We start from the raw sequence: 22,944 nt of genomic DNA on the forward strand, positions 1-22,944 counted from the left end.
GAATAAAATGCTGTCCTTGTCCTCAAGAAGCTCAGCTCTGTGGTAGGAGAGGCAAGACAGGTCTGCAAACATCATCACAAAACAATGTGATAAGGCAACTGAGGGACAGAGATGGCACAGAGGAGGGAGGGATCATTTCCATAGGAAAGTTTCATGGAAGGCTTGCAAGAGGATGTGAAAATTACGTTGATTTTTGAAGAATGAACAGGAATTTTTTAGGTAGCCAAAGTGGGACAGGACATAGCTGGTCGTGGAGAACATGTGTAAAGGCACGGAGAAAGGAAACCACATGGTGTTTTGGGAGTAACTATAATTAGTAATGTTTGGTCAGATCATGAGGTTTTGGTGGGGGTGGGTAAGATGGGGGTGGTAAGATAGAAGATTCTAGAGGAAGTCAAGGCAAGGACCAGATTTTGAAGTGTTTTGCATGCGGAGCTAAAGAGCTTGGATTTAGCACCAGCAATAGGGTGTCAGTAAAGAGTTTTAGAAGAGAGATGTGATCAGATTTGCATTTTGGAAAAATCACTTTGGCAGGGGTGTGAATGATGGACCAGAAGGGTGTGATGGTGGAGACTTGGAAGCCAATTAGGAGGCAGTAGTCCAGGTGAGAAATAATGCCCCGAGCAAGAGCAAATGGCATTAGGAATGGAGGGGAGCAAGAGGAATTCAAGAGACCCTCGGGAGGTAAGATGAAAGGGATGGGGAGGAGGGAACTTGTTGAGATCTGTATCCAAAGGTGCCCGACCCCTTGGCCTCATTCCACTGTTCCACAGGGGTTGGTGACAGTGTGTGGGAGACAGGGGTGGATGGAAGTGCATTAACCAAGATACAGACTAGAGAAGGAAGCATCAGTTCTTAGGACAGGGGTCAGTTTGTAGTGTGGGAAAGAGGAAGTAGAGAAAGGGTAGTGAATTTCACCTAGCTCTTGTTGAGTATGAGATGTCTATGTTCGCCATGTGAACAGGAGAAAGCAGGCAAATATAAGGCTCTAGAGCACCGGGTAGAGGGAGGGCTGGCGATGGAGACTTGTGCATCTTCAGGGTAATTACGAAATCAGGGGCATGGCTGAAATACAGAAGGCTCGCCAAAGATCTCTACGTAGTTAATAACTAGCAAAATGTCACTTCTTTGGCCTTCACTTTTATTATGTAAAAGTAATAGGCCGAATACAATTTTACTCTCTTTATCCAACGCCTTAGGCTATTGTCGAAGCCACGGCCTGCCATTTCATACCCTTTGCGGTAGGTGGCGCTGACGCCTGGCAGGGAGAAGGCGGCAGCACATGCTGGGCTCGGGGGCGATGGGCTGGTGCGCGGACCTGGCGACGCTCTAGCCCCGAGCCGCGTATTCGCGGCGTATTCGTGGTCGGGTCCTCCCTGGGGACAGGGTGAAGGCCGAGAACCTCTGGCCTCAGGAAGCGCATGCGCAACGGGTTCTCCCAAACATGGAGTCATGTAGCCCAGGTCTTACCTGAATCAGGTAAGAGGCGGGCGGGGAAGGAGTGATCTCCCCATGCACCCTAGCAGCCCGCTTCAGGAGTGGGACTAGCGCTCCTTGGTGGGTGTGGCTTGTGTGCGTGGGCCACACCAGTCCTGGGGGGCAGGTAAGTGCGCGTGGCCCAGGAGGCGTGAGGCTGTGCTGACGAGGGGAGGGCTCCCGGGGCGCGTGGGTCCCCGCACTAGGTGCGCCGCCGCCGGCCCACAAGAGGACCACGTGGGCGAGAGCCTCGGTCGTCGTCTCCCAGCACCTCGGGGCCGTAGAGAACACAAAAGTCACACAACCCTCGCCGAGGCTTGACCCCCGCTTAGTCATTAATTAGCTGGCTCCACCCGCCCTCCTGGGCGATTTCTTGGGAGGCTGCGCCTTCCCACTTGGGGGACAACCAGCCTTGGAGGTAGGGAAGGTCGCAGGCACACGGGTGTGACCGAGTGGTAGAGGGCGCGGTCGTTCGGGGTCGGAGCTGCAGGTGCAGATCCAGGCGCTGGGGTCACCAGGGCGGAGAGCGGCAGTGGTGGCGCGGCTGGAGGCCTGGTTCGGGGAGGGGGACAGCCGGTGAGGTGAGGAGAGCAATCGAAGAAAACGGAAGCACCTGCTCCTGGTTGACTAATTCTGGCTGGAGGCATAATCTAAGGTGGGAAAGTAGTAACAGAAAAAAAAAAAAAAAAAAAAAGCGAGAAAGACCGACTGTGCTTGTGCTGGAGCCCTTGCCTCCCCAGGCAGCTAGGAAATTGCCTGCCTGAAAGAAAGTAGCTATTTTCCTTAGGGGACTGTGGTGAGGGACAAATGAGATAATATCTGTGAAAGGGTAAAGAGCTATAAAAATGCAAGATTCTATTACTTAATTAGAATCCTTCAGCCTGTTTATCTGTTTGAGTGGATAAAATGCCCTCTAGGTGCGGGATAGTGGGGTAGGAGTACCTGGTGAAGCAGTACCAGCTGTGGGATAATGGGATGTGGAGTAATGCAGAGGGTGTGTGAAGATAGTTTAGGGGTGCCCGCTGTCACCTGGAGAAACAACCATCTGTCATTTAGGGTCATCTTATTTGGGTAAGAGGTTATTCAGTTCCACTGCTTCCTTCGTCTACCACTCATCTTTTGAGCTTTTTACAGCCAAAGACTTTTACTCAAAATTGGGCCTGAAGAGGAAGACACCAGTCGCTTCAGGGATATATTGGTTAATTTGCTTTTGTTTTGTTTTGTTTTTGAGATGAAGTCTCGCTCTGTCACCCAGGCTGGAGTGCAGTGGCGGCATCTCATCTCACTGCAAGGGCTCAAGCCATTCTCCTGCCTCAGCCTCCCAAGTAGCTGGGACTACAGGCACACACCACCACACATGGCTAATTTTTGTATTTTTGGTAGAGATGGGGTTTCACCATGTTGGCCAGGCTGGTCTCAAACTCCTGATCTGAAGTGATCCACCTGCTTCAGCCTCTCAAAGTGCTGGGATTACAGGTGTGAGCCACTGTGCCCGGCCATGTTGGTTAATTTGGTTGAGAGCGAGGTTGATGTGATTTTATTGATGATAATGTCTTCGATTTGTTTTGCCCTCAGTATGAAGCAGCATGTCATACCAAGGGTTCTGGGCTGAGGGACATAACTAGGGAAGACTGAGTTGTGGATTTGTCCCCTCAGTAGAGGATCACCTTGGCCAAGTTCCAGTTCATCTTGGAGCCTTATTTTACATCAGATGGGAAAAGACCTTGCAAATCATTCATTCAGTCTTATATGCAGAGCTTGCATACCTGCCACAGGGTTACCCAGCCGCCAGTAGACAGGGAATTTGTCCCATCCCCGAATGGCCGAGCCACCCAGTCCCTCTAGACAGCCCCTACTGTTGGAAAATTCTTTATGTTGAATCGACATCTGTTTCTCTACAATTTGCACTCATTGGAGCCATACAGAATAAAATGTCTAATGCTGCTTCCACAAATATTTGAGGACCGCTAACACATTTCCTTCTTCTACTTACTCCACAAGGCTTCTTTTCTTCAAACTAAATATGCCCAGCTATTTCAAACAGGGAGGCAGTGTGGAGTAGTGGAAAGAAGGCCAGCTTTGGAGCCAGGCACATCTGCGTTCAATTCCCAGCCCCTTCACATCCTAACACTCAGCGTTCCGAGCTGCCGTATCTTTCTCTGAAATCTGTGAGTGAAAATACTTGTCTAGCCAGGCTACTGTGAGGATCAGGGATATGTTGGGTGAAGATCCATACTCATGGTAGGAGCTTAAAATACAAGAGCTGTTACACCTTCAATTTGCAATTCATTTAGTTGATCTTCTCTGAACACATTCCTATTCGTCTCTGTGTTTCAATATCTATCTGCTCTGTAGAACAGAATAAAATGCTTTCTGTGAATTCTAACTAGCAGAATAGAGTAGGATTAGCTTATTTTTGGTACTTCCCCTCAGTCTACAGTCACAGTAGCCTTTTTTAGGGTCCTGTCCTACTGATTTGGTAAATTTCTCAACCAAAACCCCTTCGTGCTCCTCTGTTCAACCAAGTTTCTCCCATTATGAAGTGTTTTAGTTGATTTGAATCTACAATGATGGCTCTTGAAAGTGGCAGTCCCAGTTGTGTCTTGTTGTCTCCATAAATATCCTGCACTTGTCACATTATGGTTCTCAAACTGGGGTTAGAAAAATACGGTTATTGAATCTGTGGTACCGTCCCTGCAGATCCCATACCACTGTTGTGAATCAGCGAGATAATAAACGCAGAGCTTTCTACATGAATTTTTGCACAAATCTGAGGTCTTATTGTGAGGCGGAACTGTGTTAGACTGGAATGTGACAAGAATGTGTGATAAGCCACTGGCTGAGGGAAGACTACTGCATGAGATACCCTGCACGGCCCAGGATAGCATCAGCCTGGAGGAACTGAAAGGGTGCAACTTCGAGCAAGCCAGAGCAGGCTTTGAATTTATGTGTGGCTGTGTGTTTTCTCAGGGCTCTGAGTGTTTTATACCTTGGGTCAAATTCTTCCCCTGTGGAGGAAGCTCCTTTCTGGAAGTAAATCAGGCACATTTAGAAGATTCGTTAACTCTTTGGCTCCTGGGGGATTATGGCCAGCTTTTTCTCTCTCAGACTTCCGACAGCAAATTCCTGGTTGGGCCAAGCTGATATCTTTGAGCTGACTTCTGTACTCAGGGTTCTTCCAAACAGGAATATGCTTTCTCTGCCTAAGATCTGGGTTCCATGCCCATCTCAACCTCAATCCCTCCTTCAAAGAAGTTTTTCCTAATTACTCGGCCAGACATCAATAATGTCTGAAGGGAGGATTTCTCCCGAGTGTCAGACTTGGAATTCCTGTTGTCTTGGGGAGCTCTCCCTGGTGCTCCCCGCTTCCCCCAGGGCCTTTAAACTGTTTCTCCTCCAGGCTGTCCACTTGAGCCATGTGGGTAGATATGTTCCATGGCCTTCAGAATAAGATCCTTTGTGGGGCACTCAGTCCATAAACAGAAAATTGCCTTCATCTTGGGTGCTGGTGTTTCTGGCCTGGTGAGAATGAAAGTGTGGAATTGTTTGTAGAACTCAAAGATTCCATTAACAATAAGTATGAAAAATATATAACGCAAAGGCTTTTGTTATTGTTATTATTAAAATAGGAAAGCCTTTACCTTGTTGGAAGAACCGATTTAGATTTTGAAGAGTAATTCAGTCTTTAAAAGGTAGGGATAATTAAAATAGGTAATCTTTGACTTGTAAAGAGACTAATTTAAATTTTGTTAAGTAACCAATTAAGGCCATAAAGAGTTTAAATCCATCTGTGGCTTCTCATTTTCTCTAGAACAAATTCCTAATTCCCTACGATGAAATTCTCTTGCTAGCCTAATTTTTTGCCTGTTGGTGCCCCGGCTCAAAGGACTTCCCGTTTTCCGCAAACGCGCGGCCCTGAGCCTCCAGTGCTTTGCGAAAGCCGTCCCCTCCGGCTGGAATGTTCTTTGTCTCTCTGGTAAATGTCTATTCATCATTCAAGACCACCCTTCCCCCCTCCCCTTAATTACTTCCTCCCCTGTGCGCCCTCAAATTCTTGTACTTATTCAAGCAGGATTTATTAGGGGCCAGCACCGTGGCGGGCTCTGGGGATACAAAAGGCGAATAATACTTGGGCTCGGCCTCTGAGGGCCTTACATGTTAGGAAGGAGTGGGTCAACTGCCACAAACGTCACTAGGAAATTACAAGGAAAATTTTAAAAAGTGGCAGTTCTTGTCTGTCTGCCCCTCCAGATGGCCTGCGTCTTGCTCTCGGGCCGGGGCTATTTCTCATTTATTTCGCATCCCCGGTTCTTAGCGCGCTGTAGGTGCTAAATCAGCTTTTGTTTCATGAGTGCGTTTACTGGGGGCAACCAGACCCCTGCAGAAGTGTACCTGTGTTGTGCCACAGGTTCTGATGACAGGCTTATAGGCGGTAGTTTCCTCAGTGTCCGTGGGTCGCCCTCGGTCACGGGTTGGAGGCCCTGCGGGCCAGCGCCGAACCTTTCGGGTGCAGAGTTACAGAGTCGCGGAGGGCCTGGGCCGTGCGCGACCGAAGGGAGGCCTGCAGCGCCCCCTCTGGATGCAGCGGGCACCGGCCGGCCGGCCGGCCGCCCCGCTCACCAGCTTGCGCCCCGCGTGCGTTCGCCAGTATTTCAGTTTATGGTCAGAAAATGAACACAGACACTTCGTGATACTCTACACTTTTCAAAGGCGTAAGGGATGCCTTTTAAAGGATTATGGTTAGAAAAATTCCTCCCTCTTTCTTGTGCCACTGAGCCCTTGCACTGTGATTCTATATTACGTAAATAAAGGGGGCTTTGCTCTCCTAATTGTGCCCACTCTTCTGTGCAGCGCGGACTGGCTCATGCAGGGAGCGGGGCTGTGAGGGCGCTGCTGTGGCCGGGAGTCTGGCATGCCGACCACGTCGCGCTGCTGTAAAGGAAACCTGCCCCGCGCGGTGGCGGTGGCTGGAGTGGCAGAAACCGGACTTTGTGCAACTTTGGCCATAGTGGCCATACCATGAATCTGTTTACTAGCTTGGTGGTGGGTCCAGCAGAGCTTGTCGCTCCCTAGCCGCTTGCTCGTGCCCTTGGTGGTTACCGGGAGTTAGGGACTTAGGGCGCGTAGGGCCCTCGTGGCTTGCCACCTCTCACGGTTCAGTACGAGGGACGGGAGCAAGCGCCACGGCCGGCACCCCCGAGCCCTGCTGCCCCTTAGGTCGAGCGGCCATCCTCCTGTGGGGCTTGTGGGCGGCCTGTGGGGTTTGTGGGTGGTCTAAGGAAAGTGTTGGGGCTCTCAGGGGTCTGCTGTTTTTGCCCGTGGCCTTAACTCGTCAGGGGAGGGTTTCTGCAGCAGAATCTCGGGCTCAGGGTTGGGGGTTCACGAGGGAGTAGCGGGGTCTTGGGGAGGGGGCTCGACACCCCTGAAGGTGCTCCCTAAAGGAGCCACTGTTAGAGGGGCACCCCATCTCTGTGGCCGTGGCAGTGGCAGAGTGGCTGGGAGGGGCTCTGCGGCGAGCGGGGGAGCAGGCGGTAGGGGTTCTGCGGCGATGGGCGGGCTAGGGGCGGGGCGCGGGTGGGCTCTAAAAGTCGATGCCCACTCGCTCCGCGCTGCCGCGGCAACCAGCACACCACGGCACCTCCTCTGCGGCAGCTGCGCCTCGCAAGCGCAGTGCCGCAGCGCACGCCAGAGTGGCTGTAGCTGCCGGGCGCGGCGCCGCCCTGCGCTGCTGTGGGCTGCGGGCTGCGCCCCTGCTGCCGGCTGGCCCTGCACAGCTGCGGGCTCCGCGGCGCCCGGTGCTCTGCAACGCTGCGGCGGGCGGCATGGGATAACGCGGCCATGGTGCGCCGAGATCGCCTCCGCAGGTGGGTGTGCGGCGGGAACGAGGGGGTGTGGCTGGCCGCCCTGGGACTAGGGCGCGGGCGAGTGGCGGACTGCTTGCCCGTGCTCGAGCCGGGGCTGCCTTCGGGCGAAAACTCTACCGACAGGCGGCACGCATTCCGCGCCCGCTCTGCCTACTTGAGGAGGGGGTGTCACTCCTGCACGTAATGGAATGTTCAGAGCGCGGGACCTCTTTGGGTTAGGATTTCTAGACCCCGGGATTGCCTTGGTGAGATTTAGGATTTCTGGACCCCAGCGTTATCTTGATATGACTTGGGATCCATAATGACCCTGGTCTCACCCTGATACGAATTGGGATTTTTAGATCCTGGCATCACCCTGGCGCGATTTAGGATTTTTATACTCATTGTTGCAGCATGATTTAGGATTTCTAAACCCTAGCATCGCCCTGATTTGATTTAGGATATTTGGACTCTGGCTTCCCTCTGGTGCGATTCAGGATTCTTAGACTCCGCCTTTGCCGTGGCGCGATTTAGGATTTATAGATCCCGGCAAAGCCCTGGTGCGATGTAGGATTTTTAGACCCCGCCATTACCGTGGCGCGATTTAGGATTTCTAGACCCCCAAAGAGCCCTGGTGCGATGTAGGATTTTTAGCCCCGCTATTGCCGTGGTGCGACCTAAAGGATAGACCCTAGCATCGTCCTGGTGCGATTTAGAGTTTTTAGAACCCCAGTATCTCTGTGGCGCACCTTAGAATTTCAAAAACAAGATAATTGCAGTGCCGAGATCGCCGCGGTGCACCTTAGGATTTCGAGACCCAGGTACCACGGTGGCGGGAGTCACCGCAGAGTGACTACTTAAGTATTTTTCAGATTTCAGTAACAAGCGCGAGTGAGAACGGCGATGTGACCAAACGGTCATGTTGCGCAGCGATTGTTCGCCTTAGTTTCGCGGGTTTATAAAGTGGTTCATTCATTTTGCGGCGACGCCATCAGGTGGGCAGCAGGTTGGGTGATATTATTACGGGAGTGTGTTTTTCTGTTTACCAGATGAAGAAATCAAGGCCCAGAAATTTCTGGAAAGTTTGTTACTGGAGTTTGCTTATTTTCTCTGCTCATGGCTCATCAAATAATTGGGATTTTGGCCAAAAAATGTTTGCTTAACCCATTTCGCCTACTGACTGCTAGGCTGCTTCACTTCTAAAAATCCTAAAAGGTCATGGGGGCATTTTTACTGAGGTAATGAGACAAGAAACGGCTCCTTGAAAGGTTGCCGCTTTGCTTTCTTGGAGTAAGAGGAGGAGGGTGTGGAGGGGGGTGTCCAGGAGTGGAGTATGTTGGTCGATCGCCTCGATTTTTAACCCCCATTTTCCCTAAGCGCCAGCGGGGAAGCCTCCCCATTTGCCGCTCTGGCCGCCCCTCCCGGGGCTCTCTGCTGAGTCACTGCAGAGATTCAGCTGCTGGAACCCCATGGAGGAGCGCGATGAGAAGCACTGGGGGAAAGGAGTAATGAAATCCGCACATGAAAATGTATGCATTGAAGTAAAGGACAGATAGCGCTGGGCAACTGATCATCAAAACTTAATGCTTTTTGTCATCTGACCTTTCAAGGAGGTATTTGGGATATAGCCTGCTATTGTTGTGGGGTGAAAACTGAGATATAACTATCATGTTCTGGCACTTTTTTTTGAACCATTTCTAGTATTACCTTGACAAGTAGGACCAAATGGTTCTATCCGTCTTACGGACAGGTACTTTGGAGAAAAAAGGAAATGACTGCCCTAATAATGCCTAAAAATTAGGCTGGGGAGCTGAGATTCTTTAAGAAACATGGTTATTTTACCACTGTAAAACCACAGGTTTGGTTTTAGAGTTTAGCTAGCTATCTCTATCTCTAAAACTATCGGGGATTTTGTGGGGGGGGGGGAGTATCTTGTAAGTTGAGGAAGTTAGTGAACGTGTAGATTACAGGTAATAGGGAAGAATGTGTGTATAAACAGAAAGCCATTTCCCCCAGGGCTTTAGCAATTTATTTATTTTAGCTCTATGACAACTCTAATTTTAGTTTTGGAGGGTATTATTTCCATTCTGGCTGTTTTGAGAGAACTTCCATTCTACTGACAATTCTTGATCTGTTGACCATCAGAAGTCATAGACTTGAAACAGAACTGTTTATAATTCCTGTTTGGCACTCCTTGTCAATGTGGATAAACTGACTTGTGCCTTTGAAGTCCTGGGCATGGGACAGTTGGGTGTACCAACCAGTGCTCTTTTTCCAAAGACAAAATCAATTCTCACATGCTGGGTATGAGTTATGCCTTATCTGGGGGTGGGGGAGCGTCTTAGAAAATTAAATGGAAACTTCAAGAGTCTGCTAAGAAAAGCAGAAATATAATCTACTGCCCTGACCTCTCAAGAGATTAGATATTCAGGGTCATAACAAAGCTGCTTATGTTGGAATACCCAGCGCAGCTATCTTACTTTCAGACTGTTTACCCTGAGCAGTTTCTCAGCCCAAACCCAGAAACGAGTACTAAATGGGGCTTCATTTAGGCAGGAGGGCTGATAAGTATGCATTAAAAATCAGGAGCAACTCTCTGCTTGAGGACATGTGACAAGTTACTACACACACACTCTTTTTAAGACATGATAAAGCACATATATATATTTTGAACATTTTACTCGTGGGGGCTAGTGGGTAGATGGTAGAGCTTTTGGAGTAAATAAGAAGTTATTTTTTTCCTAGGAAGCCTTGATAAAAGTCAATGAAAGAGTGTCCAGGATTTAAGTCATCTCCCTTTTATTTATATAAAGTCCTCTTCAGCAGGTATTGGGAAGACCACAAGGGTAGGGGCTAAGGGGTTAAAGTTGGGGAGCAGAGGCAGAAGATTGTATGTTGAAATAATGTATTTTTTTTCCTTAAAATTAGAATGATGAACAAATACGGCGAGTGCTATGGCAGACAGAGGTTCGATTATAGTCTTGGTCAGCTTTGTGCCTATGTGAAGGGCAACGTAATCATTGCTGGTAATAGCAGTCTCCCATGCCATCTTACCAGGTTTTGGTTTGTAGATGAGTGTACAACGTTACCTGACTGCTTACAGTGGGTCTCTGCTTTTCCTACAGGATGAGGGAGTGGTGGGTCCAGGTGGGGCTGTTGGCCGTGCCCCTGCTTGCTGCGTACCTGCACATCCCACCCCCTCAGCTCTCCCCTGCCCTTCACTCATGGAAGTCTTCAGGCAAGTTTTTCACTTACAAGGGACTGCGTATCTTCTACCAAGGTAAGAAGTGGACTATTGGAACACCTGCGTGTATCGGTCATGTAAGTCCCAGCTGAGGTATTTATTTTGTGTCTGCTGGTCTCTTGTTGCTCCTTAATGATGGAGGAGAGTATCTCTCTCTTTCTGTGTAGTGAGGTTGCAGAGAAGCGCAGAAAACTGCTGGGAGAATGGGGGTTGGGACTGAGATTCCAACCTGCAGACCTTACCTTTTAGTATAAGTTTTCTTTGTAGCTTGATATGTATTCTGATATATTTTTTTTTTAATTGGGCAACCTTAGTGTCAGGTAATATATAAAATATTAATAGACATAACCACCATTGGTTCTCTCCTCACCATCCCTGATTTCATTTTACCGTTTTCTGTAGATTATTTGTAGTGTAACTGTGATTTAAGTCTTAATACCATTATATAAATTAATTTGCTAGTGATGATTATTATGACCACTACTTATCAAGTAATTACCATATGTCAGGCACTGAATTATATTTTCAGCCTTCATTGTTTAATCTTTATAACAGCATTTGGAGATAGGTGCCATTAACCTCATTTTATAGGTGAAGAACCTGAGAAACAGATTGGAAATGATTTATTTTGAGCGGGGGTCAAGAGCAATAACGAAAAATGTTTGTCATAAACCGTTTTTCATTATTGCTCCTGACCTCCTCTCATTTGCTATATTCAATTAAGTAAGTATACAATTTTCATTATGTTGGGTTGGGTTATTTCCAGTTTTACTGTTTTAAAAAACTAATGTTGAAGGAAAAGCTTCATGTCTGTACAGTTTATTTTTTCCTAACATTTTCAAACTATACTACTTGTATAAATGGAATGATTTTATTTGCACAGATTCTCAAGAAAAAAACTCTTAGGCTAAAGTATATACAATTTTTAACTGCTTCTAAATTATTTTTGAAAACCTTATTACCGAAGTTTCATGTCACTGGCAGTATATGAATATACCAGTTTTAATCCAATACTATTAGCAAGGTTAATATTGTCTAAATGTTTACCTAATTTAGATGATGCTGAATGCTTCCGTATTGTCATATGCATTTAAAAAGTTCATGTTTATGTTGATTAAGCCCTTTTTGTAGTTGACAGGATTTTGTAATAGTTTTATTATGTTTTTGATGTTAGATTGGGTCTCCTGCTGAATGAAAAGTGCTGAGCAAACAGGATAAGCTAAAGGTGTTCTTTGGGAATAGTTGCTATCTCTTAGAGAATTTCTGTGAGGCCATTCATGATAAAGTACAAATAATTTGTAGTTTTTGTGTTGGGATCATATGCTTTTAACTGTGAAATTTTACTTTTCACCGTGAAAAAATGTGCATATTACAAAACAAAAGGAGAAATGGGGATATGCTTTTTAAAAAAACACCTAGGTTGAGTAAACAGGTGCCTTCAAGTATTTTCACATAGCATGATTTTTACAGTGTTTTAATATACAGATCAAAAGGAGAAAAGGCCTGTTCTCACCTAACGCAGTAAGCTTACATTTTAAAAAGAATTGTGTCATTTTAATGTCAATTTGGTCAGTTTCTTGTCTTTTGTATCAGATTACTTAGATTTTAACATCTTCGAGGTTATTTTTATAGGGATTTGGCCTGATTGATTGTACTTTCCTTCTTCCTAGACTCTGTGGGTGTGGTTGGAAGTCCAGAGATTGTTGTGCTTTTACACGGTTTTCCAACATCCAGCTACGATTGGTACAAGGTAATGAAGTCAGACTTCTAGGTCCTACTATGTCTTAAAAAGCCTTGGCCGGGCGCAGTGGCTCAAATCCTAGCACTTTGGGAGGCTGAGGTGGGAAGATGACCTGAGGTCAGGAGTTTGAGACCAGCCAGGCCAACATGGCGAAACTCCATCTCTACTAAAAATATAAAAATTAGCCAGGCATGGTGGCACAAGCCTGTAATCTCAGCTACTCGAGAGGCTGAGGCAGGAGAATCGCTTGAACCCGGGAGGCAGAGGTTGCAGTGAGCCGAGATCGCACCACTGCACTTCAGCCTGGGTGACACAGCGAGACTCTTGTCTCAAAAAAAAATTTTTTTTAAATAAAAATTAAAATAACCTTTTATTTATTTTTAAAAAATAATTTTTTAAAATAAAAATTAAAATAAAAATTTAAAATTTTATTAAAATAATGAAAATTAAAATAAAAGGATTTTGTTGTCAGCACTAGAAGGCTCTTGCACATTTGAATTGCTTCTAAAAAATATTAAATGTTGAACTGTTTCTTATATACTGAAAGGGAATGATAAACTCCTTGGCACTCTGGAAGGAATCACTGCCAAGTTATCCTCCCTCAACAGGGATTAATTAGCAGGAATAAAGCATTTTCCAAGAGGATCATCTGTGGGACCTGTGGTGGTTTCATGGGGTTTTCTCTTTATGGAAGTCTGTTAAGCCAAGAGAGGGCTGCAGCTCCTGTGTTCAGTCTGGTGAAAGGGAGGGGCAAGAGCAGAAAGCCCAAATCATCCTTTCTTTTTTGTAGATTTGGGAAGGTCTGACCTTGAGGTTTCATCGGGTGATTGCCCTTGATTTCTTAGGCTTTGGCTTCAGTGACAAACCGGTAAGCGGCACCTATCTGGGGCTGGTGATGGGGTGTCGGGACGGACATAGACTGTGAGGGTTCGGCTGGCAGAGAGCTGTCCTCACGACTTCATCCTGTGTATGTGGGCTTTCCTTTCCTCAGAGACCACATCACTATTCCATATTTGAGCAGGCCAGCATCGTGGAAGCACTTTTGCGGCATCTGGGGCTCCAGAACCGCAGGATCAACCTTCTTTCTCATGACTATGGAGATACGGTTGCTCAGGAGCTTCTCTACAGGTCAGTGGAGCTTCAAACTTCAGCTTATAATGCTAGGAGAGCACATCGTTTCTGGACTCTTTGCATCCTTTTTCTCTCTTGGGAGTTGTCTTCAGAGGTGCACTGGTTTAAGTCTGCTCAGCTACATGTGTGTTTCCTCATCTCCCTTCTAGGTACAAGCAGAATCGATCTGGTCGGCTTACCATAAAGAGTCTCTGTCTGTCAAATGGAGGTAAATGTCTTGGCGGTAGGTAGAAAGTGGGTGTAGTCTAGAAGGGCCATCGTTAGATACCACAGCGGCACCTAAATGGTAATCTGATAATATTGCAAGTAGACATAATTAAAACTATGAGATCTCTACCTTTTCTGTGCCATCAACTCCTTTGGTGGCCTGACAGGATTTACGGACCCTTTCTCAGAATGTTTTTAAATAAACAGCATTACAAAGGATAGTGACTTTACTTACACAGTCAGTAAAATGCTGCATTATAGTCATATGTGCTTTTTCAATGCATTAGATAGCAGGATCTAGTGGAGGACCTAGGAACAGCTGTATCAGGAGTGGGGAGGGTAAAGGCTGTCTGCCGTATCTGTGACAACTGCAATAGGTTATGAGAGTATAGGATTGAAGGTACAGAAAAAAGCCACAAGTGTTTCTAATCCTACTACGGTGTTAGTGTAGAAAATCCTTACTTAATGTCATCAATGGGTTCTTGGAAACTGTGACTTTAAATAAAATGTTATAATGGAACCAATTTTTTTTCTCATCAGTGTTTTAAAGAAAGGATGTTATTCAAGGACCTGCCGTACCTCATTTTGCTTAAAGCCGAAGTTTCTAAGAACCTATCCTGATGTTAAGTGAGGACTTCACTGTATGAGCCTCCCCAACTCCTAACTGGCACTGCCAAGTTTCAGTTAGAAAATACCGAACCCCTGATTAGACCTTCTGGGCAGCCAGCTTGCAAGTCCATGAATACCCAAATGTCTCCTGAATGCCTTAAGAGCAGACTGGGAGAGAAATCTGTCTCTCCCTTTATCACTTATGCTCATGGCTTTCTTCCACTGACTCTGAAGAGAAATGGAAAAGAAAAACTCTAGGTTTTTTAAAGGACCTATACTTATTTAAAAACTTCTTGTTTTATTCTTGCAGCCCAAATCATTAACCCTTGTGTTCTGAGTGATGGCGGAAATGCTAAGGGGAGTCAGAGCCTGGTTATCAGCATTTTGGATGACCATATATTTTCTCCCCGTTTCACAATCTTTAAGATGGGAAAAGTAATTCCAGTGGGATTTATTGTGACCAGTTAAACATATAATTCCTGGAGATGTAATTAGATGACAGTATTAAATTTTTATTTGTAATTGTTTTGGTAGTAAAGGCTGCAGAGGTGATGGTGAATAGGGTGGGTAGTTTCTGATAACGGGCTTGCCTTTGACCTTAATGTAGGTAGGCTGGGCGAGGTGGCTTACACCTGTAATCCCAGCACTTTGGGAGACTGAGGCAAGAGGTTGCTTGAGCTTGAGACCAGTGAGACCCCGTCTCTATTAAAAAAAAAAAAAAAAATTAAAGCTGTAGGTAAATGACTAAGATAAGTCTCTTCTCCTACAGGTATCTTTCCTGAGACTCACCGTCCACTCCTTCTCCAAAAGGTTGGCTACTTCACTAACAGACTTTAGTTTGAGGATTTGCACTGACGTAGATAATGCTGGGACCTTTAAGGGCCGTAGCTCCTGTGATCGGCAGTAGTTCAATACTCTTCCTTGGGAATTTATCTTTTTTTTTTTTTTTTGAGACGGAGTCTTGCTCTGTCACCCAGGCTGGAGTGCAGTGGCCGGATCTCAGCTCACTGCAAGCTCCGCCTCCCGGGTTCACGCCATTCTCCTGCCTCACCCTCCCAAGTAGCTGGGACTACAGGCGCCCGCCACCTCGCCCGGCTAGTGTTTTGTATTTTTTTTTAGTAGAGACGGGGTTTCACCAGGTTAGCCAGGATGGTCTCGATCTCCTGACCTTGCGATCCGCCCATCTCGGCCTCCCAAAGTGCTGGGATTACAGGCTTGAGCCACCGCGCCCGGCCGGGAATTTATCTTAATGAAGTTAGTTTTTCCCTTCATAGGCAACTAAAGCAGAGGCAGTGGCCCCTACATAAACCCAAAACACATCTTAAGAATAAGAGATCAACAAATATTTGGAGAAATAACAGCTATGGAAAGATCTGTGTCCCAAACCTGATGTTTGAAGAAATTAGGATTCTACTCTAAACTTGAATATATCAGAGTTAAAGTTTTAGGGATTTAGTGAATTGTAGCAAAGTAATCTTAGATGGAATTAGAAATAGATTTGTCTTCCTTGAGAGAAGAATGTGGGTAGGCAAAACAAAATGCCAAGTACCAAACCATTCAGTAGCAGGAGATTTGGCTAAAGATTTAGTTCCTGCTGGGCACGGTGGCTCACACTTGTAATCCCAGGACTTTGGGAGGCCGAGGCGGGCGGATCACGAGGTCAGGAGATCGAGACCATCCTGGCTAACATGGTGAAACCCCGTCTCTACTAAAAATACAAAAAACTAGCCGGGCGTGGTGGCGGGTGCCTGTAGTCCCAGCTACTCAGGAGGCTGAGGCAGGAGAATGGCATGAACCTGGGAGGCGGAGCTTGCAGTGAGCCAAGATCGGGCCACTGCACTCCAGCCTAGGCGACAGAGTGAGACTCCGTCTCAAAAAAAAAAAAAAAAAAAAGATTTAGTTCCTAATATAAAACCCTTTGCCCAGGTGAAGGTCTTCCTCTGGATTCTTGAGCTTTACTTCCACTTATTCCCCTCCAGCTACTCAAAGACGGAGGTGTGCTGTCACCCATCCTCACACGACTGATGAACTTCTTCGTGTTCTCTCGAGGGTAAGTGTCACTGTCAAATATTGACTGTGGCCTAGGAACAATGTTGTGAAAAGTTGCTGCCATTACAATTCTGGGCCAAATCCTAGGGCTTGATATTTTAAAGCAAAGGTGTTGGCTGCTTGCCAGGGAAGTAAGTAGAAGGAATTCATAAATCACCTATGGGTCGGACTGATGGCCGGGACTGCATGGCCTCTGAGGTTCCAGCCATATTGAACATTCTGAGTTCTCCTCACACTTATCTTCCTGCGTTTTGGACTCTTTCAGTCTCACCCCAGTCTTTGGGCCGTATACTCGGCCCTCTGAGAGTGAGCTGTGGGACATGTGGGCAGGGATCCGCAACAATGACGGGAACTTAGTCATTGACAGGTAAGAAATTACCCTTTGCTTTCGTTTCCAGAGAAGCGTTTTTGTGGAGAGTGGGGATTGCTTGTTCTGTTCCTTGCTGGCTTATTCCCTATCACAGGAAGGCTGATGACCTATGGGGCAAACCAAAAAGTCATGGTCTATATGAAGAAAGAAATAGAAAATAGAGTGAAACTGGACTTTTTGTTAGTATTAAATGCTTCAAAGTATTGAATCATGGTTGTGAAAGTAGCCTAGTGCCTCCCTCAAGGTACAAGGCTCTACCTTTTGCCTATCTTTCTGCAGCAACAGGGAGTGAGAGGGCAGACTTATCCTCCTCTGTCTTGTACAAAGAATTCCCATGCCTTGGTTCACATGAGAAGGTAGACCCAAACCCGCTTTCATAGGGGACCCAGAGGTGGTGATAGCTGTAACTACTTGGGATAAGGCTCTGTCTTCTAGCCACCTGGGTCAGTGTAGCTTCCAGTGTTTTTACTGATGGCTTTGCTAGGAATTGTGTGTTAGAGGCAGCCAATCCTACCACCCTCTCCTAACCCCCATAGGATCCCTGAACATTTCATTTTAGTATTAAAAAACTGAAGAATAATTAAGACTGACTTTCAAAATTATCTTATATTTTCCTTTTCAAAAAGTATATACTGTTTCTAAGATGAGATATTTGAGGGTTCACAAAAATAACTGTCCTGGAGTTGCCAGGCAGAATGAGTAGAATACATGAGTTCTAAAATGTGGCAGTAGTGTCTTATGCTGGAGAAGGAGGAATTCTCTCCATTTTGTCTGTGGTCAGATGAAGCCTTGTGCTCATCAACATCTACACTTAGAATTTTGAAGTAGATGTCGGCTGGGCGCAGTGGTTCACACCTGTAATTTGAGCACTTTGGGAGGCCAAGGTGGTCGGATCACCTGAGGTCAGGAGTTCAAGAACAGCCTGGCCAACATGATGAAACCCCGTCTCTACTAAAAATACAAAAATTAGCCAGGTGTGGTGGCGCACGTCTGTAATTCCAGCTACTCAGGAGACTGAGGCACAAGAATTGCTTGAGCCCAGGAAGCGGAGGTTGCAGTGAGCTGAGATCATGCCACTGCATTTCAGCCTGGGCAACAAACAGAGTGAGACTCCATCTCAAAAAAAAAAAAAAGAAGTAGATGTCAACACAGAAGATCATGTGTTTCAATCCTCTTATTTTAAAAATGAGGAGGCTAGCCAGGTTCTTTGGCACATGTTTGTACTCCCAGCTACTTGGGAGGCTGAGGTGGGAGGATCTCTTGAGGCCAGGACTTATAGCTGTAGTGAGCTATAATTGCACCTGTGAATAACCACTGCACTCCAGCCTGGGTAACATAGGGAGACCTTGTCTTTTAAAAAACAAACAAACCAACAAATGAGGAAACCAAGTTGAAAGATCTGTGTTATATATTTGAGTCAGAGAGGTAGGTAGTGGTGAAGCCAAAATTGGAACCTTAGACCTGGGCTTTTTAGTTACATAAAATCCAAACCAACTATCAGCCTTCCTAGATGTCATTCCCTGCTTAATAAATACACGAAACCACTAATTCTTATATTGATAGTAGGCATAATCACTACTAGAGCTACATGGTGGTTAACTCTAGAGGTTAACAGAAATGGATAAATTAAGTGGGACATTTCCAGGAATGCTAAACTGCTTCTGGATTAAGAAATTGTATCTTGTATTCCTTGTGGCTCTTGTCATGCCCTTGAATCCCTATAACAGTAAAGGTTTCTTGTTCTGCTCATGCTGACTTACCTGTCCTGTAGTCTCTTACAGTACATCAATCAGCGGAAGAAGTTCAGAAGGCGCTGGGTGGGAGCTCTTGCCTCTGTAACTATCCCCAGTGAGTATTTTTATATTATTGATAGGAAGCTGAAGGACTATAGGGTTAAAATGATTGCAACTCCTTTATACAATTAGGGTTACCAGATTTAGCAAATAAAAATGTTAAGATACCCAGTTAAATTTGAATTTCAGATAAACAACAAATGCTTTTTTAGTATTTAAGTATGTGTTGTACAATATTTAGGACCTACTTAAACCAAAAAGAAATCATTTTTCATCTGAAATTCAAATTTATCTGGGTATCCTTTATTTTACTAGCAGCTGTACTCATGCCATCTGGAACAGTGATGTTTGTGTGTAGAGTGAAGTATATAAAAAACTGAGATATTACTGTAAAGGTAGTTGGTATTAGTGATTTCTGTGGTGTGCATTGTCAGTGACTGCCACATTGCATGCTGAATTGCTCGGACAGAAGGCTGTTTGGATTACTAATTAAGAGGCTATAGGTGGTTTGTACTTATTTGTCTTTTCATTCTTACAGATTTAAAAAGAAAATTACAGTGTTTCACACATAGTGATTAGTGCTCAGGAAATTATCGGTTGATTTCAAATGTCAAAGGTCTGTTATAACTGAAGAGAGACTTAAAGAATGATAGTATCCTGGACTTAGAGAATGTTGAAAGATGGGCATATTCCATTTGGTCTAGGGTGCAGGAGAGTTGGATGAGGGACCAGTTGGTTGTCTATAGGAGGAGATGTATCCAATGAATGAACTGGTGCATTCCTAGCTGCTCTTTAGAGGTTACCTAATAAAACAAGCTAGGTTTTCTATCACACACAAAAAATATTTATAGAAAATATTTTCTTGGGCTGGCTGAGGCGGCTCACGTCTGTAATCCTAGCTCTTTGGGAGGCTGAGGCGAGAGGACTGCTTGAGCCCAGAAGTTTGGCACCACTCTGGGCAACACAGTGCGCACATTTTTCTCTACAGATAAATTTAAAAGTTAGCCAAGTGTGGTGGTGCACACCTGTATAAAGTCTCAGCTACTGAGGACGCGGAGGTGGGAGGATCGCTTGGGCCAATGAGTTGGAGGTTACAGTGAGCTATGACTGCACCACTGCACTCCAGCCTGAGCAACAGAGAGAGACCTTGCTTATTATAAATAAAAAAAGGGAGAAGAAAACATTTCTTTTTGGAGAGGAGTTAATTTTAGGGTGGGAGTAAAACAGATGTGAGAGCGGTTAAGTATTTCATTCCTTTTCTCTTTTTCCTAGTTCATTTTATCTATGGGCCATTGGATCCTGTAAATCCCTATCCAGAGTTTTTGGAGCTGTACAGGTGAGTCTCCCTGAGAGAGGTCTATGTTTTGTTAGTATCTCATCCTGACAGTGGTAAACAGAATTACCTGTTGAGGGCTATTGGCTCTAGCCATTGTCTCTAACCTCACTGGCTGTTCATCCAGGAAACAATAAAAGGATTGAGTTGAGGAATCTTATTCTAACATAATTGTAATATCAAGAAATTCAGTTATACATTCTCTTGATTTATACATAGTCTGTTTTCACTGTCATGACTGCTACATATTCCTTGGTGTACAAAAAGCTCTCATGTGAGTCAAAGGTTGAAAGTGGATATATCCTACAAAGTGTTTGTTTTAGTCCGATTGTAAAGCCATTTCATTGACTTAGGCTGAGCAGATGGCAAGGAGAGATTGAGAAGAGCTCATTGTGGAAAAGTGCCTTCTCATTGGTTGCTATTCTCTCTAGGTACTTACTTGGAAGGTATCAGAGTATGAAATCTTGATTGATTATGTCACATAAGAATGTTCCATACCTTCCTGTGGCCTACTGGATACAAGCTAGTAGTAAACAGCTTGCATATAATTTTAAATAAAATACCCCCTCTCATCTCCTGGGATTAAGGGAAGATCCTTGGTTATCTCTGCTTGGGCAGTGAGTTGCTGTGTGATCCACTTGTTTGATGCTTCATCCTTCTCTAAGGAGCTGAAAATCATCTTGCTTTGACAATTGTTGCAAAAGTGTTATATTTTCAAGTTGTTGCTTGTTGGATTATGAACATTTAAAAACTAGTTTGTATAAATGGAATTGGCAAGTTTACCTGCCTAAGATACAATTTCAGAGTAGAAGGTGAATAAGCTCTTTGGTGGCTCCTTCCAGTATAGTGTGTCCACAGGGTCATTTACTGGGGCTTCCCACTGGCTTACATCCCTCCTCCTCCAGCCTCAAGTTCACCTGCGTGCTGTTCTCTTCCACTAGGAAAACGCTGCCGCGGTCCACAGTGTCGATTCTGGATGACCACATTAGCCACTATCCACAGCTAGAGGATCCCATGGGCTTCTTGAATGCATATATGGGCTTCATCAACTCCTTCTGAGCTGGAAAGAGTAGCTTCCCTGTATTACCTCCCCTACTCCCTTATCTGTTGTGTATTCCACTTAGGAAGAAATGCCCAAGAGAGGTCCTGGCCATCAAACATTATTCTCTCACAAAGTCCACTACTCAAATTGGTGAACAGTGTATAGGAAGAAGCCAGCAGGAGCTCTGACTAAAGTTGACATAATAGTCCACCTCCCATTACTTTGACATCTGATCAAATGTATCTTGGCTTTGTTTTTGTGTTATTAGGAAATTCTGATGAGCATTACTATTCACTGATGCAGAAAGACGTTCTTTGGCATAAAATACTTTTTAACACTTTGGATTTCTCTGAAATATTTAGAAGTGCTCATTTCTGGCCCAGCCCCAACAGGAATTCTATAGTAAGGAGGAGGCGAAGGGGCCTCCTTCCCTCTCCTTGAATGACGTTATGGGCACATGCCTTTTAAAAGTTCTTTAAGCAACACAGAGCTGAGTCCTCTTTGCCATACCTTTGGATTTAGTTTCATCATCTATTTTTAGTTATAAACGTTTTGTTAAAATAGATATTGGTTTAAATAATATAGTATTCTAGGTATTTGATTTAAGACTATGATTTACCTATATATTACATATATTTTATAAAGACACTAAACCAGCATACCCTTACTCTGCCAGAATAGTGAAGCTAATTAAACATGTTTGATTTCTGAATAAATTGAACTAAATCCAAACTACTACCTAAAATCACAGGACATTAAGGACCAATAGCATCTGTGCCAGATATTTACTGTTATTAGCTGGGAAGACCAATTCGAACAGCAAATAACAGTCTGAGACTCCTCATACCTCAGTACTTAGAAGCATGTTTCTCTTGAGCTACTGTAGAGGGGAAGGGATTGTTGTGTAGTCCAAGTCACCATGCTGAATGTACACTGATTCCTTTATGATGACTGCTTAACTCCCCACTGCCTGTCCCAGAGAGGCTTTCCAATGTAGCTCAGTCATTCCTATACTTTACAGACAGGAAAGTTCCAGAAACTTTAAGAACAAACTCTGAAAGACCTATGAGCAAATGGTGCTGAACACTTTTTTTTTTAAGCCACATTTCATTGTCTTAGTCAAAGCAGGATTAAGTGATTATTTAAAATTCATTTTTTAAAATTAGCAACTTCAAGTATAACAACTTTGAAACTGGAATAAGTGTTTATTTTCTATTAATAAAAATGAATTGTGACAAAAGTGGACTCTGGCTTCCCCTCCCCCTCACCCCCACCCCTCTGGGATAAAAATTTTCCAGCATTGCCAGGAGCTTTCAGGTACACATTAAATTAAAGAATAAAATGAAGTTAAGCAGCTGGAGTATAGGATAGTATTTGATTTTCAAGATCACCTGAAGCTGCACTATCATACCAAAGCTGACCAAGTATAATAAAAAGAAAAAAAAAACAACCCATGCACAAAGATAGACACCTGCTTGATCTGCTGGCTCAGGGCCAAATGTTTAATTTGCTTCTCCAAAGTCAGTCATCTTCAAAAGTGTGATTCTGGGAAACTGATGCCACTAGCCTAAAAGCCCGCTGACCGTGAAGTGTACATCAGTTTCCTCTTGTCCAGTAAGCCTTTATCCAACAGAAGCTAAGATAACATCTACAGGTGTTCTCTCTTTGCTTCTGACAGTCACCTGCATGGTCACTCCATCGGCTAAGGCCAGCCTGGACCTCACCAATAAATCACAGCCACCTCTGAATATGCCTGAGAGAAAAAAGTGAGGAAAAACATATTAAGAACCCAAAACAAGCACTGGATAATGAAATTTATCATGCTCTCACTGCATCTCCTTTCTATTAGTTTAGTTTTCCAGAGATTTGTGGAAATTGAATCCTACGCATAAATTCCAAATATATATTCCAAATATATATTTTTTATATTCCCATGAAACCAGATACATAGAAGGTATTCAAAAATACCAATTTGGAGTACTCAAAAGGAATGTTGGTGGTGGCCTTGGTATCTGTTGGAGAGATTTAAGTGTTTTAGGTCAAATGTACATCTTAAAAGAATAACTAAGAATAGCATGCAAAACAAATTATTCATTTTGACTGGGT

General features: G+C 44.8%; 2 protein-coding genes across 19 annotated transcripts in view; one reads left to right on the forward strand and one right to left on the reverse strand.

The window, feature by feature from the left end:
- The first annotated feature begins 1,419 nt into the window (after nucleotides 1-1,419).
- Nucleotides 1,420-22,078, forward strand: MEST (mesoderm specific transcript). 15 transcript variants are annotated; one of them, XM_065542559.2, is made up of 13 exons: nucleotides 7,088-8,932; nucleotides 10,248-10,345; nucleotides 10,445-10,599; nucleotides 12,234-12,313; nucleotides 13,095-13,172; nucleotides 13,296-13,432; nucleotides 13,585-13,643; nucleotides 15,021-15,061; nucleotides 16,231-16,301; nucleotides 16,566-16,667; nucleotides 18,442-18,518; nucleotides 19,736-19,799; nucleotides 20,738-22,078. In XM_065542559.2, exons 3-13 carry the CDS (start codon nucleotides 10,446-10,448, stop codon nucleotides 20,853-20,855), a joined length of 981 nt encoding a protein of 326 aa, XP_065398631.1. In that variant the 5' UTR covers nucleotides 7,088-8,932; nucleotides 10,248-10,345; nucleotide 10,445; the 3' UTR covers nucleotides 20,856-22,078. The 15 variants fall into 15 exon arrangements, 12 of the variants coding, with proteins under 12 accessions (XP_015303532.1, XP_005550849.1, XP_065398631.1 ...); XM_074035994.1 differs by having other exon boundaries at nucleotides 7,362-7,585; XM_065542558.1 differs by having other exon boundaries at nucleotides 8,766-8,932; nucleotides 10,423-10,599.
- COPG2 (COPI coat complex subunit gamma 2) overlaps nucleotides 22,024-22,944 on the reverse strand; it is a 161,115-nt gene continuing 160,194 nt past the window's right edge. For all 4 annotated transcript variants that reach the window (XM_005550786.4, XM_005550785.4, XM_074035992.1 and 1 more), the window contains one exon: nucleotides 22,024-22,591. In XM_005550786.4, the coding sequence (XP_005550843.2) occupies nucleotides 22,461-22,591 (131 nt within the window). In that variant the 3' untranslated portion in view covers nucleotides 22,024-22,460. The remainder of the gene's footprint in view (nucleotides 22,592-22,944) is intronic.

This window comes from Macaca fascicularis, chromosome 3, assembly GCF_037993035.2.
Source record: "Macaca fascicularis isolate 582-1 chromosome 3, T2T-MFA8v1.1".
Classification (NCBI taxonomy): domain Eukaryota; kingdom Metazoa; phylum Chordata; class Mammalia; order Primates; family Cercopithecidae; genus Macaca; species Macaca fascicularis.

Bases quoted from the DNA above. Each gene is read 5' to 3' on its own strand.
- MEST (XM_065542556.2), top strand. From the start codon at position 10,084: ATGAAAGAGTGTCCAGGATTTAAGTCATCTCCCTTTTATTTATATAAA. The intron at 13,433-13,584 runs GTCAGTGGAGCT...TCTCCCTTCTAG, and splicing joins GCTCAGGAGCTTCTCTACAG to GTACAAGCAGAATCGATCTG. The intron at 16,302-16,565 runs GTAAGTGTCACT...GGACTCTTTCAG, and splicing joins TTCTTCGTGTTCTCTCGAGG to TCTCACCCCAGTCTTTGGGC.